This window comes from Thunnus albacares, chromosome 17, assembly GCF_914725855.1.
Source record: "Thunnus albacares chromosome 17, fThuAlb1.1, whole genome shotgun sequence".
In the NCBI taxonomy this organism is placed as follows: Eukaryota; Metazoa; Chordata; class Actinopteri; order Scombriformes; family Scombridae; genus Thunnus; species Thunnus albacares.
The window spans coordinates 3595351-3615915 of NC_058122.1; the positions used below are offsets into that span (position 1 = coordinate 3595351).

Genomic DNA, 20565 nt, shown 5'->3' on the forward strand with positions numbered 1-20565 from the left:
TGTGTTTATGTATGCAGTGTTTAATTCTTGATCTCCAGGATGGAGGGGTTATGGTCGAGAATGGCCAGAATGATTTTGTCCATGTACTGCCTCAGACGCAGGTTGATCTCTTCCTGCTCCTTCAAAGCGTCTACCAGCTGAGAGAGACAGAAAGAGAGGAATGCATTAGAAGGGCAGCCATAAAAAAAAATTTTAAAAATTAAATCAGCGTTACATTCATCCACCGACAGCAGACGAACCTCATCCCTGGAGGCATTGTCAATCTCGGCTGCCAGGCACTGGGCCTTGGTGTGGCAGGCAAACAGGTTCTTGGCTTCGTACAAACTCAGACTGAGAATCTGAGCGTTCAGGTCGTCGTTCTGATCCCGCAGCTTATGGTTCTCCTGAGGAAGCAAACAGACAACATTTCCTTTCAGAAGGGATTCTGGATGAAATTTTGTTAGTTGTAGTTGGGTCAACACACTCAGGCCACTATGTACAGTACAGTATCAAAAGGTTCTAAATATATGGAGTCTGACTTTAAAGCAAGAAAATATGAGAGACAGATAAACATTTAAGCATCTCACAAAATTCTCAGTTACTAAATTTGTGTAAAACATTTTGAATTATGTGACATATAATAAATACTAGAGCCTGACCGATACTGAATGTTTGAGGCCAGAACAGACATTCAAGGATCATTTTAATTTTGATAGTAAAGAATTGTAACAAAGATTTGTAACACGTGGAACATTTTACAGTTGAAAAATAAACTTGTCAGTGCTCTCTGGTGGATAAACTGCATAATGGCATAATGTTTTTAAATGACTTCAATCATACCTTTGCCATGCATACATTCTACACTGAACTTTCTTGCAGACACAGATATAAACAGCTACAGTTACATCTGTGATAAGCCAATATTAGCTGATAATATCATCCATGCCAATATATCTGTCAGTTTCTAAGAGGTTCCATCTCATGTCTGTGTGGTCCATGTTAAAAGAAACCTTAATCACCTGGGAATAAATGTAGAGAAGGGAACGTGACGACAGAAGAACAAACATGAGTGTGTTGTGTGTGTGTGAACCTGTTTCAGTCTCTTGACTTCATGTTCCATTTCGATCTCCCTGGTCTTAACGTTGTACTCAGACAGACCTTTGCCCTTCCCAGGATGCTCCATCTCCAGCTTAAACATCTGCAGGTAGTCCAGCTCCCGGCGGAGATCATCAATCAGCTGTAGGGAGAAGTTACGATTAAATCCAACTCCTAAACATTTACCATGTAACTTGTCAGTTATTTAGAGTACCCCTCACCTCCTGCATGGCCTCTTTCTCTTTCTGAAACTCATGGCGGTTATGCCACAGCTTGTCCATTATCTTCCTGTACAGGTCCATCTCATCATTCAGCCTCAAACTAGTGTCCTCCAGCTTGTCAGTCATCCTCTGTTTCTCCTGCAGGAAGACATTGTCGAGGGAGGACAAGAAAATTCACTTCTTTCTCTCCACTCACTTTTATGAAACAACCAAACAAACTGAGTGGAGGTGAAGAAAGTAAAGTAAAGAAGTTTTATTTTTGTAGTTTTGGGCATCTGTTATGATAATATTGTGCTAACCAAAGTATTTGCTGAGATTTCCTGGCTCAAGTTTGAGCCAGTATTCTGTAAGCTTGACTAACCTCAGGGTTTGTTTAAGACCTGCCTTATCACCTGACTCTGCATGTTATTTTTAGCAATGTTGCAGCCTTCTCAGCAATTCACTTGGTTACTACAATATTATGATATAATATTATTACTGATATGAATGATGGCCAAAACCCCCAAAATACAAGCCAAGTTGTAATAAACTGGAATGATCCTTTTGGTGAACCACACTCACCTGGTCCAGTTTCTCTGTCTGAGACTTGAGTCTGCACACATTTAATTTCATCTCTCCATTCTCTTCTTCTAACTGCTGTACCCTGTGTACGCACACACACATAGTTGAAACTTTACAAGGGGAACTATTCTTTTTCACACAGTGTAAATAGGGCAAACATTTTTAGCTAGGATTTTTTTGGTTTGAAAAAAGAAACAAAACTGGTTGTGTAAAATGCCACAACCATCCACCACAGGAGGAGGAGGAAAGGAATTTGTCCTTTGGCCTTGTTTAAGTAAAAGTCTTGAGAAAATGTGCTGAGTTTCACAGAAGAAGTGACTTGTGATCATTTCTGAAACACAAATGCAAACACAGTTTTTAAGGGCTCAATTTTTAAATACTAAGGATTACATACTTCTTCTGTGGTGGTCTGTGGTAGCAGTGTACAGTTTTGAGAGTTACAATTTTGAAAATGAGAATAACTACCCGAGTACAGCCTCAGTTACATACAGTAAGGTATTGATGTGTGTGCTTTTTGACCTAGAGTCAGAACCACAACCAGCAACAGCATCTTTTAAGGTTTGGATTCTGTTGTTGGTGAGTTTACCTGCTACACAGCAGGTCTATCTCTGTGTTTCTGTCCCTCTCCATCTTGCTGTAAGCCTCCCGGTGCCTCTTCGTCTCTTCCTCCAGACTCTGATCTGCCCTCGCCTCTGCGTCCTTCACTTGCTCCTCCAACTCATGCACCCTGGGATGCAAACACAGACACACAGTAGATTAGATAGAATTTTCCAGATTAGATTATATAGAGCAATGCTATTTTTGTAAGAGTAAATATGATGACTTTTAGGCCAATATAAATATATAAATCAATAATTAAAGGATTCTCTGTGTGTATGCTTGTGTGTATGTATGTTTTCCCACCTGTGGACAAGTTGTGTGTTTTCTTGTTTGAGTTTAGACTTGAGGTCACCGTTGGCCAGGCTGTCACTTTCCAACTCTGTCACCTTCTTCTCCAGATAGCTGACCTGAGGGAGATACTTTGTATCATTATACATTCCTAATATCTGACTTTATGCTAATTTATTATTTATGCTGACGTTATGCTAAGTATCCATTTTATTAGGTACACCTGTACACATACCTAAAAGGAAATGATGTGGCCGCAACTCAATATGTAACACATGCAGTGCAGAGGTTCAGTTAGGTTTCAGCTAGTCTCCTGCTTTTATTCCACTGGTTTAAACTTGACAGTATACATGTGTATTGTGTGGCATGTTAGCATTTTCCTTCAAAAGTAGAGGAGAAAAGGTGAGTAGTTCTTGTCAGTCTCTGCAGAGCCACATTAAAGAACTGCCAACACAACACACACCTGGCATTAAAAAGGGGAGTCCTACCCACTGCTAGTACTTGGCAGGTGAACCTGAAAAAGTGGATTTACGGTTCCTAATAATTATGCTAATAATTCATGGTAAAGATCAATGTCTCCAGAGAAATTAAACTGGCTTTTTTGAATGTACAATAAGCGCCTGCCTTTTCGTGTGTGTGTGTGTGTGTGTGTGTGTGTGTTTGTACCTTCTCTGTGATGTCAAGGTCGCAGGAGTCGATGCTGTCTGTGAACAGATCCTCTGTGCTGCTACCCTGGCTGGACCCAAACACACTGTGGTTGGCCTGGAACAACTGACTGCAGGAGGAGAGGACACATTAGAGGACACATTAACCTACATGATAATAATGCTACATGATGATGATACAATATAGATGTGTAAGCTTCAGAAGCAGCTTTTCCATCATTTTTCTATAGAACTCGATTTATCACCTTGCTAAATGTTGGACCAATCATTGTGATCTGTAACAAGTGGTTGGCCAGCCCCATACGTCTATGCAAATGCAACATTACCGTAGTACTTTTGCTATTTATTTAAAAGGTTAATAGTAGTGGGAAACTAAGGTCACTCACCGTCCAAATGCTGTGCTGGAAATCTTTCTATTAGGGCTGAAACACAAGAGAGAAACTGAGTGACGCACGAACACACACATACACATTGACAATAACACAGCTTTTCATAATCTGTTTTTCAGAATCATGCTACTATTCCTACTACTACTTGCTGCTACAACAATTACTACTACTTCAACTACTGCTGCTATTACAACTGCTCGTACTACTACTGTTACTTCTGCTGGCTCTGGTCATGATTTAAGCATCAAAAATTAAGTGAAAAGAACAATAACAGGATTTTTTTTTTTTTTTTTTTTTTACATCAAATCATAGAAAGTTTCTCTTGCAGTTTGGCTGAGTCGGTTATTACAAATGGTATGAACACTTATTGAGCTGCCATTTGTTTTTTTCCATTCTTTGTTGCTGCATTGTGGCAATCTCACACACGGAGACACAAAAACTTGCAACCAGCCACTCCACCAGATTGGTATACTGTTGCTATAGCAACAGCTCAGGCTCACCCTTTGATGTGGGTGCAGTGTCTGGTGCCAAGAGGGTGGGATTTGGTTGGATGGTTTTTGTGTGTGTGTGTGTGTGTGTGTGTGTGTGTGTGTCTGTGTCTGTGTGTGTCTATGTGTGAGAGCTTGTCTAAACTGTCTAGAGTGATGCTGAGGCAGCAGCTCTAGTGCATCTACTCTACCATCCTGTTTACTTCCACTCATTTCTTTGTGCATGTTCATGTGTATTCTGTTTGTTTATGTATGTATGTATGTATGTATGTATGTATGTATGTATGTATGTGTGTGTGCTTTACCTATTGGCCTTGAGGTTTCGAAGGCGGGCCTCCAGGTCATTGAGTAGATTCACTTTCTTGCAGCACTGAGAACAGTAGATGTCCAGCAGCTCACTGTTATACAGCTGCCGCATCTTCTGAGGAGTCTGTCCCGCACTGCAATTACAAAGAATACCTCAATATCTATTACTGAAATATATAATTACACTAAAAACATCAATAGATATTAGTATGAATGCTATTAAATACAGCTGATTGAAGCAGCAACTGTATCGCCCCAGCGTGACAAAAAGTAACCTTTCCCAGTTGCTCAGCAAGGCACTGGAGAACCCAGCCAGAGAAGCTGTGCTGACCCAGGAAAATGTTAATGATTTTTTTGAAATGTCAACTTTGACCAAATCACAGTCTATTATAAAGAGCTGGCAGTGCTGGCGGTGCAGCTTTCACTTTGTGATGCCATGTTGTTTTGACATATCATAGAAAGCCAGTGGCCAGTCAGTTTCACTGGTGATCCCTGAGAGAACAGTCTTATCTTAGCAAGCCCTTTGTTCATTTACCAGTGGCACTAAAGTCTCTGTAGCGTTTTAAAGATAAGAAAGAATTCCTTTTGGAAGGCAACTTACGAGTCAAAATGTGGTATTTGTTGCTGCCAAATGAATTTGAGGTGGATGTTTTTTTATTGGGCAGTTAATGTTTCATTTTTTGCTTTGTGCATTGTGGGAGAATAGAATCCCTGATGAACTACGCTAAAATAGTGATGGTTGCATCCACTCGTATTCAGCTATCTTACGTTACAGTTCAACCAAACAATACAAGGAAGCACCATACAGACCATACAACGAATTAACCATTAAGGGTAGACTACTGACAAAACCTGAAGGTGCTTAGGTGACATTTACTCACCTGAAAGAATAAATGAAAACAAACTGTGATTTTGCAGGTGTTCAGTAGCTTTACTCTTTACTAGGTGTAACTTCCAACTGAAGAACGCAGCACAAACCAACTGTTTATACACCCAGATTTGCTCTCATGCCTTTTCTTAAACCAGTAATGCCCTATATTGAATGGGGGGTGTGGGGGTGGGTTAAATAATGTCACAATTGAGTGGGCAGATACACATAAATATCTTATATGTCACACAGGCTTACACTCAAATAGAGCAGAGCCATTGTTAATGTTATTAGTGCCACCTGTTCTTTTCCTTCAATTACAGGCTGAAATATCTGTCATGTGCTATATTAGTATTTCCAAACAGTATTATGACTATTTATTTTGTAAAGTAATATGTAAAACTCCCCTGTTCACCCTTTGACTCAACTCCCTCTCACTACAGGAGACATGTGAGGGTGTGTTTCCAGCCCAAACACCAACCTGGAGGGAAGGGAGGATCCCAAGTCTGAGAAGCCATTTGTTCGGGTGTCATCTTCAGGGCAGGGGCTGCTGGGAGTGAAATCCACATCCTCCCCTTCACCATAGTCTTCAAACTGCTCCTCTCCAGAGATGACGGACGCAGATGCTGAGCCAATCAGGTGGCTAGGGTTGCATAGTAGGAAGTAAAGGAAGGGTAAAAAAAAATTTAAAAAAATCAAAATATAAAGAATTTATCATTTTATTATGCTTTTGAGGAACAAGTGATACTGATACACAGAGAATTGTCATCATATAGCTCTAAACAGTTTAATCAATGCTCATATCTGTTCATTTCTAGAGTCACTATATGTTTCTCAGATATTGTTTTGACTGACCGGTCTTGCTGTGTTGGGTCCAGGGAGTCAGAGCTGTTGGTGTTTTCAGTGCTGCTGTCCATATCACACTCCCCATCAGTACCACAGCCTTCACCATACACACTGCATTCTGGGTAGGACCGCGTACACATGATAATGGGAGGGCCCAGCTTTGCCTCACCGTTCTACATGAACAAACAAAATTAAACATTAGCATATCAAAGAATTCCTCAACAACATAACTGCTAAATTCAAGAATGCAATACCCAGCATTTATCATTTACTTGATTATTAAGATGTCTGGCCTATCCGGATCAAAGACTCAAAAATATGGACAAAGAGGGTGGCTCCACAGCATCTCATCTAGGGATGTTTGGGTGAGAAGACGCCCTCTACCCATCTCTGTCCTATCAACATACTCCACAACCTCCAAGTGAATTTGACAGACGAATGCACAATATTTCATAGAATGAGCACAGATTCCTGATGTAGACTACATATTATGTGCAGAAATAATTAGATGTTCACATTTTCTGTTTACTTGGAAATACTGACATGAAAACATTTGCTGGACACCAGAAATGAACATCTTATACCCATAAACCCTTGGGGCTGTTATTATTTATTTATCTATTTCACTTACCATTTGACTAGCTTAACAGCAGTTTAGAATGGGTTCAGCTAAACCAGGACTTGCAGGGGTTTAAAACACACCAGTATGCTAAGTTGGACCTTATGGTTGTGACAAAATAAGCCCAGGTTAAGCAGCTGAACTGGGTATATGAGGACGTTACCTTATAAGGTCTGTCCTGTCTCAGAGGGGCGCCAAATACTACTGCGCATTCATTATCCTTGAAAAATGGTGAATAAGGACATTGGTTGTCATTTTCTATTTCAGCGACCATACCACTAACTGCTAGGGAAATTATTGAGAAATACTACTGGGACAGTGATAGTGTTTGTTTTATTACATATAATCTGGTAGTACTTTTCATTCATAAAAATACATTTTTAATCAGTCTATAATTACATAAAAATGCCCCCACAATAATAACCATCCTCCTATAATTGACTGCCATTTCAATGATCTGTAAATATTAAATGTCTTACATTACAGAGAAACAGCCCCATTGTGTTTTGAATAAGTTGTTTCCTATAGTTGTGTTTTTTCTCACTTAAACCACAGAGCAGTTGTATTTCAGTTGTTCTGGCATTTAAAGTGTCTTAAACAGAATTCATTCAAACCTGCGATGGTACAGTTCACCTCTAGTATTTGACCTGGAGATGGTTTCCTGGGTTGATTTATCAGAAACAGAGTGGGATGTAGTATGCCTCAGATCTGCGTGTTATTAATTATGCATGAGCCTGTCTGGCTTCACCCAACTGAGGTGCCAGAGCAAGGTACACACCCTGTCTGACACACACACACAGGATTTTCACCTTAAATGACAAAACATTCTTTCCTCCCCTGTTCTGACTTAAGACTTTGGTTTGTGTTTTTGTGTATGGACACACACACATATATATGTACACGATACAGAAAACATGGTGTGGTCTCTGAGGGACTGCTGTGTAGCTTTCATTCATCAATTATACACATGTTTTTGTCTGGGATTAAGAGGTGTGTGTGAAGATATGGCAAAAAACTATGACAAAGAGAAAGGTAAATGAGGAATTTAACTTACTTTAGAGCATATTCTTATGTGGTGCATGTTCTCTAATGCTGACTGGAAAATATCTGAAGCGGGTACAATTTGGAGTGAAATCACATCAATCGCTGTTCAACAGACAGTTTCCACCTTTATGACCTTGTTCCCATGTCCTCGCTAAGCCCTAAGCACTGAACCCTAACGTCTTAATTAACGTCCCCCATGTGATCAGTGCCTGAGTATAAGACAGTGTAAGAGCGTCCACATGTCTGCAGACAGTAAAGTGAGGATCATATCCCATCTTTAATTGAATGAATTGTAGTGTTTGTTGTTCACTGCCTGCTTTGGTCAACATATTTGGAAGTCACCAACATTCCAGCATAAGAAAAGCAAGTACACATAATGCTGGTTAGTAACATGTCTGTTCACACTTTTTCACAATTCTCTTGAGCAAAGTCTGCAGGGGGAAAAAAAAGTGTGAGAGGTGACGTTAACTGCTAAAATAAACCAGCAGTATCAGATCACATACTTTACAACAACAAATACTGATGTGTAATATGTAGGAACTGATGAATGTTAGTTTGGCTCAGCGACCCTTAATTGAGCAGTAATGTGCGGTGTAACCAAATCCTTCTCTAGGGAACCATCTTTTAATATAAAAGGGATGAGTCTGTCTACAGTATGTGGCCCAGGTGGAATTATTCTTATTAGTGGATCAAGTTTGTGACCTCAAAAGATTCCCAGCACAGCTCACCCCAACTTCCCCCTCAGCAGAGGTCTTTTAATCAGCAGAATAACTTGAAACACCTGTGTGATTCCACAAAGACCAACACTAAGTAACATGTGCTAATGAGAATGATTGAAGGCTTAAATTGTCATGCAAACAGTCATGAGAGACATAATCAGCCAAACTAAGTGAAAACACCTGTGTGGGTGATCATGTGTGTAAAGGAGCTTTAGCATTCAAACTTTACATTCAAAACTATGCAAGTGTAAAACTAAGTAGTGCAGTAATAAAACCCACCATAGGTTTTTTACTCCTAGTTCAAAAACAACTAATCTTGTGTGATAACATCCAAAGATCAGGTTATTTTAGTGCCTGTGTGTACATTTACAAAATATTCCTGTCATTTACCATGCGAGGATTAATTCACTGTCCGACAAAGTTCTCTCAATCTGACACACACATACACACCTTACCAATAAAGTGTGCCTGCCACGTGTCTCCTCTCCAGTCCCGAGCCACCAGTCACACCATTGTGCGCGTGTGTATGTGCAAGTGTATCATCCAAACGGTATCCTTTGTCGTGGAGGTAGGATCAAAATCCGCAGTATTCCTCAAGCTTGAAGGCTCAATGTGATCAAAGCTTGAACACAAGCATCCCTTACACACATGTATTGCCGCAGCTCATTTGAAAACACACTGATGCTTTAGCCGGGACAAAGCCACACCTCCACCTCTCTCTCGCTCTCTCTTACTCTTGTTGCTAGGCAACTGTTCAGTTGAGCTGGTTTCTAGAGGGGGCATCAGCAGTCATGCACTGCAACGGAGAAACTTACGATATATGCTGCATATTCATTGATATCCTTATCATTTATGCATATGTGCGTGCTGGAGGTGCGCTGGAGTCCAAAGACAAAAAAAAAGACATATTGCTCAAATTAGAACTGCATGAAAGCCCATTTCTGCCAGGAAAAAAAAAAAAAATGTAGATGAAATGTTAGGAATAACAAAAATAAAAACTGAGGGCAAATTTTTGAGGTATGAAGTAAAAAAAAAAGTAAGATAATAAGATATAATAAGTAAGTCAAACATTTGACATATGTCATAATTTATACTTAATATCTTATAAGGTTGACTTACTGTCTCATTATGGGACACAACTGTAGCTTGTTTCCTCTTGGAAAAAAAGTTGATGAAAAGCTAGTAATCATGAATTAAAATACTCAAAATTCAATTATATAAAATTCAAGACTCAAAATTCAAAATTATGACATAGCCTACTAACCTTTTAAGTTGACCTTGTGAGAAGCTAAGTAAAAATTTTGGCTTTTAAAGAGGACATATATATATATATATATATATATATCTGCACACTTCCCGGTCTATATTTCTATTCTGAGGCTCTACTGGAATATCTTTGCATGATATACAATTAAAAACTCCTCATTCATCTTATACTGGCTCTTTATGCCAGTAAATATGATAAATATTTCTTCAAAAATCTCATTCTCTCCTCGAAATGGAAACTCCTCAAATAAATCCATACAAGTTGGAGCCTGAATCAGATCCAAAAATGCAAGTGGACAATGTGAACAATTCATGGAACAACCTTAGCAACAAAGGCTAAGGAACAGATGGCTGTTTGTGGGTATGTGTGAACAATCTGGCATCATCACAAGGAGGAAGTGGAGGTTCAGATCAGGTTGAAGACCTGGCTAGATAGCATTTCAACAAACATTCACCTCAAGTTTTCCTTAACCATGTTTAACATCCAATATCATAACAGTATAAAAATAACAGAAAATCAAAAAAGCATGATCTGTCCCTTTTGAGTCATAATTTTGAAATAGTGAGCCACAATTGCTATAAATTATGTCATAATTTATAGCAATTTTGACATAATTACTATAAATTATGATTTATGTTGCCAAAGAAAACTTTTCCCTCACTAACCCCTACACATACATGACCCTGCACACCAAGACAAGATTTAATTTACTTTGGCTGATTAAACCTCTACTCAGTTTGAAGTTGGGTGAGGTCCATTAATAATGTAATATGTCTCATCATTGCAGGTCCCAATGTAACATTTCTTCATATTTGAAATGAATGCACAATGACAAAAAGGCAGCAGTAATAAACTACTTCTGCTTTGTTATCCACCCACCCCCAGTGTCTTGTTCCACCTTTGAGGATGGTCAGGCTAAAAAGACCATTAAAACGTGGCTTTTCAATGTGGTGGCAACAATGTGACACACGACCGTGTTCTTCTTGAGTAGACTGTCCATCTGACAGTCAGAAAGTAGAAAAGAGTAGATGAAAGACAGAGTGCAAAAGACTGTACCTGGTAAATGTAACCATTGTCAGTAACAGCTGGCTGGCTGGAGGTAAGATTGCGAGGACCCACAGCCATCTTCAGTATCTCCTCACAACCTAGAAGGAGGAAGGCAGGAGGGGAGGAAGACGGTTGTTTTTGTTGGAAGGAGGAGGGTTGTATCATCTTGAATAAATGTTTCACTATTGTTTAAAGGTAATAATAGTCATGTACCTTTTAGATAAATGCAGGAAAAATATTATCTGTAGTTAAAAGAATATTTTACCTCTTGGCTTTCTTGCCAAGAGTTTGATGAGAAGAATGATACCAATCTTGTGATAAATATGAATCTATAGCCAGCAGCCGGTTAGCTTAGCTTAGCACAAAGTCTGGAAACAGGGGGACAAAGCTAGCCTGGATCTGTCCAAAAGTAAGAAATCCACCTACCAGCACCTCTAAAGCTCATTACACAATTTCCCTGGGGAAAGGAAGGGCTGATACAGTGCAGTATTTAACAAACTCACTGCTATACCTCTTTCATACTTCATTCATTAATTTATTTCTTACCCTTGATAGCAAACACTCCGTGGCAAAAGTCTTTGAAGTTGATCTTCCCATGAGCGTTAGGATCCAGGTACCTGGTTAACTTCTTCACCTGCAAAAGACAGATGTTAAATGAGTTTTTTTTTATAGCACAAAATCATAAATCACCAATTTTCCTCACAGGACACAATACAGCACCTGCTATCATTAGACCCTTGATGGTCTAAGCAGGGTTTGAACTTCTCTCTACTTTTCATTCATCACTTTTGACATTTCTGTCACTTTTCATGTGTACAACCGAGTGCAACACTATGAATGACTAAAATTGTTGGACATAGCTCCACCTTATCCGATGCAGGAAAGAGGATTTCCTAAACTATGAGTATTACAGAGTACACACCTGCCTTGGATTGGTTCAACCTCTACCATTACACCTAGAATATGTACAGACATGTACAGTGGAAAGAGGAACTCAAAAGCAGAAATGTGCAAGGTTATGAAATGTACACTTTTTTACTTGCTGAACATCTGCACCAGAGAAATTCTGAAATGTTGCATCAACATATCTCTGTGCAATTTTCTCACTCATGAGAAACTATTATGAGGTATGTGTACAACTTAACCTTGCTGTGAAGAGTTTTCTTGGAAACAAAGTCTGTTTACACTCAGTTTTACTCACTATATATATATATATAATAGAATAAAATAGAATAGAATATACAGATAAGTGACAAATTAAAGGAAAAACCAACATAAAGTGTCTTAGTAAGGTGTTGGGCCACTACATGCCGGCAGAACAGCTTCAGTGTGCCTTGGCATTGATTCTACAGTCTCTGAACTCTTCTGGAGGGATGAACACCATTATTCCAAAAGATATTCCCCCCATCTGGTGTTTTGATGATGGTGGTGGAGAGTTCTGTCTAACACGTTGGTCCAAAATCTCCCATAGGTGTTCAATTGGGTTGAGATCTGGTGACTGTGAAGGTCATAGCATATGATTCACATCATTTTCATGCTCATCACACCATCCAGTGACCCCTCGTGCCCTGTGAATTGGGTTATTGTCATCCTGGAAGAGACCACTCCCATCAGGATAGAAATGTTTCATCATAGGATAAAGGTGATGACTCAGAACAACCTTGTATTGATTAGTAGTGACCCTTCCCTCTAAGGGGACAAGTGGACCCAAACCATGCCAGCAAAATGCCCCCCACAACATAACAATCCCCTCACTGTAGTGTTTTTTTTCATCCTCCTTTCTCCCACTTACAGGATTTATAAAGATGTGATGAAGGTAAGAGACTGTCTAAGTATTGTCTTAAAAAGCATCTAAGCATGAGGGAAAACACATTTGATTTCATTTCAGTACATGTTTTAAACAGTGACAGAAGAGGAGGAGCAGAGAGAAACAAAAATAAACATCACAGATGGAGAGAAAGGGAGGAGGAGGGATGGAGGCGTGAGATAAGAAGGGTGCAGGAATATGTTAATTATGAACTGTGTTAATTATTTTATGGGACAATTAATTATGCTGTACAGTATATGCAAATATGCACTGTGTGTCATGTTTCTTGAACTAATAAAATAAATACACTGGTTTGTTGGTGTACATGTACTGTAAGTTTAGTTGTTAAAATTCAGCTTGGTCAAAAAGGAGGATACTTTAGCCTACTGTACATGTCCTCAGATGCTGATCATTGCTGACAATGCCATGCAGCTTCCCCTCAAGGCAGGCTCATTTCTGTCCCCCTCAGCATCTATTCTTGACACAAAGTTGATGTAACATTTCCTTTGGTTTGAAATAACGCTACAGTCACACATCAGAAGACCGTGACAGTCATGCTCTGAGCAGGTGTTGGAAATATCATCTGACACAGGCTTTGATCTGGAAATGAGCTTTGGTGGGAGAATGTTTCTGAGTCTAGATAAGCAGATCAAAATGACCTATTGAGAGCGGAGCGTATACTGTGGAACAACCTGTGCTACACCAGCATTTGCAGGGCCATATGATGTGTGAAGAATGTTATCTCACACACACAGTCACATGTTCCCAGAGCTCTGTGCCACATCATCACACGGGCTTAAATGCAGATGTCAACGTGCTGTGTCTAAACTTAATACTTCTCTGTGTCACCCATTTAACATCAAACACCCGCAGACTTAGTGTCACACAGGCAGAAGCCAGTGTCTACTAATCACCTATTAGAAGATTATTACTTAATTATACAATGAAGCTCTTCCACAAAGGCCACTATTTGTATTTGTTTCTATAATTCTTAAGACAAAAATAATATTTGAGCATTTGAGTTCAGATAAAAGCTGATTGTTTTTTATGATGCTTTACAATAATAGCTCTGTTAGCACCTATTATAATAATTAAGTTGAATCATGTCCAACAATGTACATGCAACCTCATGTGTCCATATATAAAACAATTAGTAAAATCTAAATGCGATATGTCACCGACATATCCTACTGTTACTTGCTATCAGTTAGATACCCTGAACTTAGGGCTGCAACTAATGATTATTTTCATTATTAATTAATCTGCCAATTAATTGTTTGTTCAATAAAATGTCAGAGGTGAAAAATGTTTGTCATGGTTTCCAACAGCCCAAGATGACTTCCTAAAATGTCTTGTTTTGTCCGACCAACAGTTAAAAACCCAAAGACGTTCAGTTTACAACGATGTGAAACAGAAAAGCAGTATATCATCAAACTGGAAGAGCAGGGAATGCTTGCTTAACAATTACTTAAATGAATAGTCACCATTTCGGGTCACACACACTTTCAACAACATATATAAGAAACATATTTAATAGGTGTTTCTTTTCTAATGTTTTTACAATCTCTTGTATTGTTATTAAGGTTTTTTATTGGTATGGCAGCATGACAGCAGCATGTTTTTTAGACAGTTCAGAGGAGGTTGGTGGATGTTTGCTTATATAATAACATAAGCCTGTAATAGTCTCATAGGCAGAATTAATAGTGAAGGCCAATTATGTTGGTGGCCAGTGGAGCGGCCTTTGTGATTGAAATGCTCTTTTCTTTTCTTTTCTTTTTTTTGTTCCTGTCTCTTTGGTGTAGCAGGAGCACAATTGATTACACAGAACAAACAAAACTAACCAAGAACATGACATATAGTACTTTGATCAGCACTTACAGAAATCCTGTATATAAAAAGCACAACAGTTAGCTTCAGCTATCAAATTCACATGATCCTAGTCACCACATCTATGGTTTCTTATTGTGTGTCTTATGCAGTTGATTTTCCCACAGTGAAGCTCTCAGTTCAGCTCATAATGCAGTGCTTTTGGCTGCCAACATTTATATCCCCGATTTTGAAGTCTCTCATTAACATAAGACCACACCATAAATCAGCAGTAGACCTTTCAAATGAGTCTGCAACTGGAATTCTATAACTACACAAAGGTAAGGTAATTTTGGCAAACGGTAAACAATATATAATCACTGTGAAAGATTGCTTTTCTCCTGCAAGTTCCAAGTCTGGGCTAAAGTGAGCACAACATGGTTTGCTCCTTAAAACACAACTCTGTGATGTTTTAATAGATGAAAGCTATGTTTTCCTCATAGGTGTGCCAGAACAAATAATACTGAGCAAATACAGAGAGCACAGATATATAAAATGCATTGTATGTGCTTTGATGAATATTGTATGTGTACTTGCAATACTCCCAAGTGTGTATAAGTGCATACATGCAGTACAGGAACAGCACTGTGACTGCAAGATAAACATGAGAAATAAAGATGTTATTTCATATGTAGTGGTTTATAATCCACAGACTGCAAAGGCACTCACTGCATTGAACTAATCACCATAGAAACGGATGTTTCTGGATGTGTCATTGGTGAGAATACTGTTTTCCAAATGAAGCAAATGTAAATACAGCACTGGTGCAGAGCACCATCTCATAGGCTGTATCCAGCAGTTAGGCGGATTTCATTACTTAATAACCGACCAATCCGCTCATAGACTCCTCGTGAGGCTCTCGTCGCCATGGTGACAAAGAACACAGAGATGAGCGGAGCTGCGAGAGGGGAGGAGGAAGATGAAGAAGTAGCTTCCTCTTAGTACTGCTGAGTTATTTTTAGTGATGTGTTCTGGATGCTCAGCCGCCATGACAGCTTAAAGGAAAATCTACTCTCACTGTTAGATATCATTTATCTGGGATGCTAGGTGCATCCAGGTTTTAACCTGCTTCATCTACTATTTATACCCATTTCTCCAATGGGTTCAATTTCTTTCTCTTCCTTGTTCTACACAACAATGACCAAACTGAGTTATTCTAACCCAGGTATAACAAGATATTTGAGGAACTGGGTGGTCATTTCTAAAAGAAGCTAATGTATCCTTCATATGAAATAAATTCTTCAATTATATGTTTTAGCAAAGTATCTACAATACATGTGCTACAACATATACTTTTCATTATTGCTAACCATTGTCCAATTCCTACCACATTTTTAGATTCATTTCCAATCCATTGATTTTATTTTCTTTCAACAGGGTATGAAACTATTTGCTGCATTAGGTGGTGCATTTATGGATCATCCAATATCCAAGCGTTTAGATTTGGCTAACAAATAGACATGCATCCTTAAAACTTCAGTGTTGGTAGAAACATCCTCAGAAACCTTGGCTGTCAGATCTGATGTAAACACACCAACAGGCAGTTATTCTAATTGTATACTACTATATGATGATAACACAAGTTTGATCAAAAAATAATGGTGGTGTATTGTTTTTTTGTAATGGATTACTTATTTTATCCACATACTGCCAGTTTAATTTCACACTGAAATGGATGAAATCTGGAGATAATGTTGGTTTCCACACACTCCATCCATAACTATAACACACACAGTGGATCTCACTTAGTCCCAACCATCTTCAGTCACCATTCATAATTTAATCCTCCTATATATATCTACATGCTATTACAAAGACACTTTCACTCTATAAACAATGTGACAAAGATGGAAAAACTAGATAGACAGTTTAAGCATATTTGGAAGCAGCTCTCTGCTATTCCAAATACACTGCTCACAGACTCACTTTTAAACTAATAAAGAGAGATATTTAGCTCCAAATCCTAAACCCAGTTGTTGCTATTAATTTTGGATTAGGCTGACATGTGTATGTGTGTGTGTACATGTGATATGTGTGTATCATAAGACTACTAAATCTCATCTTTAATCTGTAAATGTAATTTATAAACTGTTTACAGTAGATTTATTTTGAGTTGTTCATTTCATACTGGTCATTGTGATGTGTATGAGACTCTTCAGTGGCTGTCTCTAAATGCCAGAAGATTTTTAAATTCATTCATTTTCAATACCCATTTTGTTTGAAGCAGTTTTTATAGCCACATACATCAGTGTTTTCTCTATTCCCTCTGTCTCTACAAACACTGGTATGAGGCTCATTTTAAGGCTCCATTTGACTGGAATAATTTACAGTCACACATTAAATGAACTATTTTGAATGATATAAAACTGTCCTTTTCTTATATGAAATCGAGTCACGCTTGCCTCAAATCTGACATTCCTTTTTTAATCTGTCACTTGTGAGTCCCTCAGCTTTATGGAAGTGCCCCTTTAATCTTTTACAGCGCTGTACTGATTACAGCTTAAAGGATTTGGCTGGCAATTTTCTATATTTTTCTTACTGTCAACAAATCTTGTGTGCAGAGCCAAACCAACAATGAATTAATCTCCTTAAAAGTATTGTGTGTGTATCCAAAGTCTGATATATCATATTCCTCTGTGCCGTAGACCTCTGTTGTCTTCCAGAAACTATTAAAAACACATCAGTGAGTCACACCACTGCACTGGGTGACAAGATCTGTCACCCATGAAAACGGTGATTACCATAACTTGTTTAGAAATGGCTCCAAAGAGAGAAAATGTCACCCAGTGCACATGAGATTTGTTGACAGTAAGAAAAATATCGAAAATCGCCAGCCAAATCCTTTAACATCATGTATGGAAAGCAACATATAAACAAAGAGCACATGCAGCTAAAAATGTAAGCAATAAAATGATAACTGAAAGTTACAACTGACCACTAGCTGCCACACCAATGGCAGCCCCAGGTTCAGTACCATGGAGAGCGCACTCGCACTGCTGGTGGTGAAACCCACCAAATGGGGTTCAATCAATGTTGAGTATGGCAACATAGGAGTATAGCTTGGCTTGAGTTGCTGCACCAGCATCAGTACAGAGTTTCATTGAGTCACATAGATGTGGTGTCTGGAGAATTCTCTGGACTAACACTTGCCAACAATAAGTAGTCCCCTAAATCAGTGGATCGCAACCAGGGGGTCTGGGCCCTTACAAGGAGTTGTGAGATGATCATCCAGGTAAAAAATTGGAAAAAAATCAATTCTACCACACAAAATTGTATTTATTCATTGGTGAAATACTGTATACTTTAACCTCTTCAGGCCTCTAAACATTATTCAAATGAAACAATCTGTGAAGAGAAAATCGCTCTTTGACTGAACCCAAAGGGTCATAAGCAAAAAATGGTCGGTTACCACTGCCCTAAATGAAACTGTACTGGGGATGTGCACTTTTTCATGTTAGGTTAATAACTAACCCCTAACCCTAAAATTTAAGTTCCACACATTCAATGGCTGTTGACCGGCTCCTCGGGGGGACACATGATGGACCAAACATATAGACAGTGAAGTCTCTCCACTTCATTTCGTGTGGTCTGATACAACTCTGACGAGCCAGCAAGCACTCAGCTTGTGACCTTTCCCATCGCACTCTAAACCCTTTGTCTGCTTGGTTTTTCAGAGATTTCCATGGCTTAAAGAGTCGGATTCTCAGAGGCTGCAGAGGGGACAAAACTTCCAACCATCACACAATGGACCTAGCAAGGCACTTGACAGATCTTTGCCAGACCCTGCATGTCTACTGAGGCCTCTGTCAGTAGTGAAACTATCAGTAAAAGGGATGGTAATATGAATAAAATCCTATGTAACTTTATATCTGAATATCTATATGACATAGTACATTATCTTGAAAATCAATTGAGAAACTGTTTACTGGTAAAATCACCAGACAGGAATGTCAGTTTTTAGTGCATCCAGTGACCTGGCAAATCAAGGTATTTTACTCTACATTAAGTTACCACAACTATTAGTCGATTAACCAACTAGAAAACTGTTTTGATAATCAATTAATCATTGAGTCATTTTTTAAAGAAAAAAAAACTTGAGGGCTGCAACTAAAGATTACTTTCATCATCAGTTCATTATTTTCTCAACTAGTCTTTTGGTCTATAAAATGTCAGAAAATGTCGATGTTTCCCAAAGCCCAAGATGCAACCTATAATCTGTTGTTTTGTCCTGACAAACAGTCCCCAACCAAAGGATATTCAGTTTATTACCATGGAGAAATACAGAAATAGAAAATATTTGAATTTAAGAAGGTCGAGCACCAGAACTTGGCATTTTTTCTTAAAAAATTATTTAAAATCAATTATTAAAATAGTTGGCAATTAAATTTGAGTCAACTGACTAATTGATTAACCAACTAATTCTTGCAGCTCTTTTGAACATCTCTGGTTGCAGCTTCTTAAATGTGAATATTTTCTCGTTTGTCTAGTCTTCAATGATTGTAAACTAAAATATCTTTGGGTTGTGGACTGTTGGTTGGGACAAAACAAGATATCTAAGGGTGCATCTTGGGCTTTGGGAAATTATATTTGACATTTTCTGACATTTTATAGACAAAATAACTAATCTAGTAATGAAAATAATTATTAGTGGCAGCCCTACACAGTATAAACAGCATTGTCCATGTATGATAAAGCCTTGCTCTTCAACTTGCCAACTTCAAAAACCTCATATTCACAAAATACACCACCAAACAACAAAGAAACTGTAGGCTGGAAATACCAAAAGTATTTTTAAGTTAAAGTGTGTCATCATATACTTAAAGTTAAACACTACAAAATAGGCCTACAAGCTTTAGAACTGAAATATCTGCTTTTAATCCCTAAATATTTTTCAATGCCAATACCTGAGTTTTTCATTCCAAGTTCACACATAATATATATTTTCTACAGTTATAAACTTGTATAGCATCTATTAAATCCCTCACTTCCTCTGGCTTTCCTATACTGTAAGAACTGACTGGATGACAAACATGAAGAGACCAACAGAATTTGAAGGTAGCAAACATGACAGGTCATTGCCGTCATCTGTCATACATGTCATTTAGCAGCATGACATCCAGCCCAGCAGATGTGCCACTAGCTATCAAATGTCTGAGGCACACCTGTGACATTCAACACATATGACAGGTTGTCTGTTGTTGTCAGGAGCTTATTGGGTCTATGAGTCGCCACTTAAAGTGTTAGTTGACCGACCATAGCTTGTTAAATACGATGTATATGAATTCAGAGGAGCTATCTGTCTATAGTTAACCAGTCCTTCCCAGTATCTAACCTCGTCTCCTTGACCGAACTGAAGACCGAGGTCCACCAAGTGCTCCACCCGGATGAAGCCGTCAGCATCCTCGTCACACACGTCGAAAACCTCCTTGAGCCTCCTCAGAAACAGCAAGAGCTGCTCTTGGTCGGGGAAAGCATGTCCTTCCATCGTGGGGAATTATTTTACTAAATTAAATGAACAGTAAAAGAATGGGTTTGGCGGTCGCCATCATCGTTCCCGTCTTCAGCTCCGCCGGACTGACTGCTGCTGCTGTGACATAAGCAGGCTCGCTCGCTCAAGTTACGGAAAAGGGCGATGATTGACGATTCGGACACGAGGCATTGCGTCAGAAGCCAGCTGTTAATAATTATACAGGTGTGTTACCAACAAACTGAAAGTGAAGTCATGTCTTCTATGTTATCTTTGTTTCATTATGATGGCTAATAGTTTCTGTTATTGTATTATTGTCACACATGTTGCAAGTGACGCTTTCTATAAATAAAGTGATGGGAGGGGGAAAAAAGCATCTGAGAGCAAAAATAAATAAATAAATGAAAAGAAATACAGGCGTGC

General features: G+C 38.7%; 1 protein-coding gene across 3 annotated transcripts; it reads right to left on the reverse strand.

The window, feature by feature from the left end:
• Nucleotides 1-20252, reverse strand: rab11fip4a (RAB11 family interacting protein 4 (class II) a). 3 transcript variants are annotated; one of them, XM_044330621.1, is made up of 15 exons: nt 20008-20252; nt 11549-11636; nt 11012-11100; nt 6316-6479; nt 5942-6103; nt 4592-4726; nt 3796-3831; nt 3411-3519; nt 2760-2863; nt 2443-2583; nt 1857-1938; nt 1296-1433; nt 1070-1216; nt 240-383; nt 1-137 (listed from the first exon to the last, which is right to left on the reverse strand). In XM_044330621.1, exons 1-15 carry the CDS (start codon nt 20158-20160, stop codon nt 21-23), a joined length of 1809 nt encoding a protein of 602 aa, XP_044186556.1. In that variant the 5' UTR covers nt 20161-20252; the 3' UTR covers nt 1-20. The 3 variants fall into 3 exon arrangements, with proteins under 3 accessions (XP_044186556.1, XP_044186557.1, XP_044186558.1); XM_044330622.1 differs by lacking the exons at nt 11012-11100; nt 11549-11636; nt 20008-20252 and adding an exon at nt 9144-9389; XM_044330623.1 differs by lacking the exons at nt 11012-11100; nt 11549-11636; nt 20008-20252 and adding an exon at nt 9139-9389.
• Nucleotides 20253-20565: the final 313 nt, after the last annotated feature.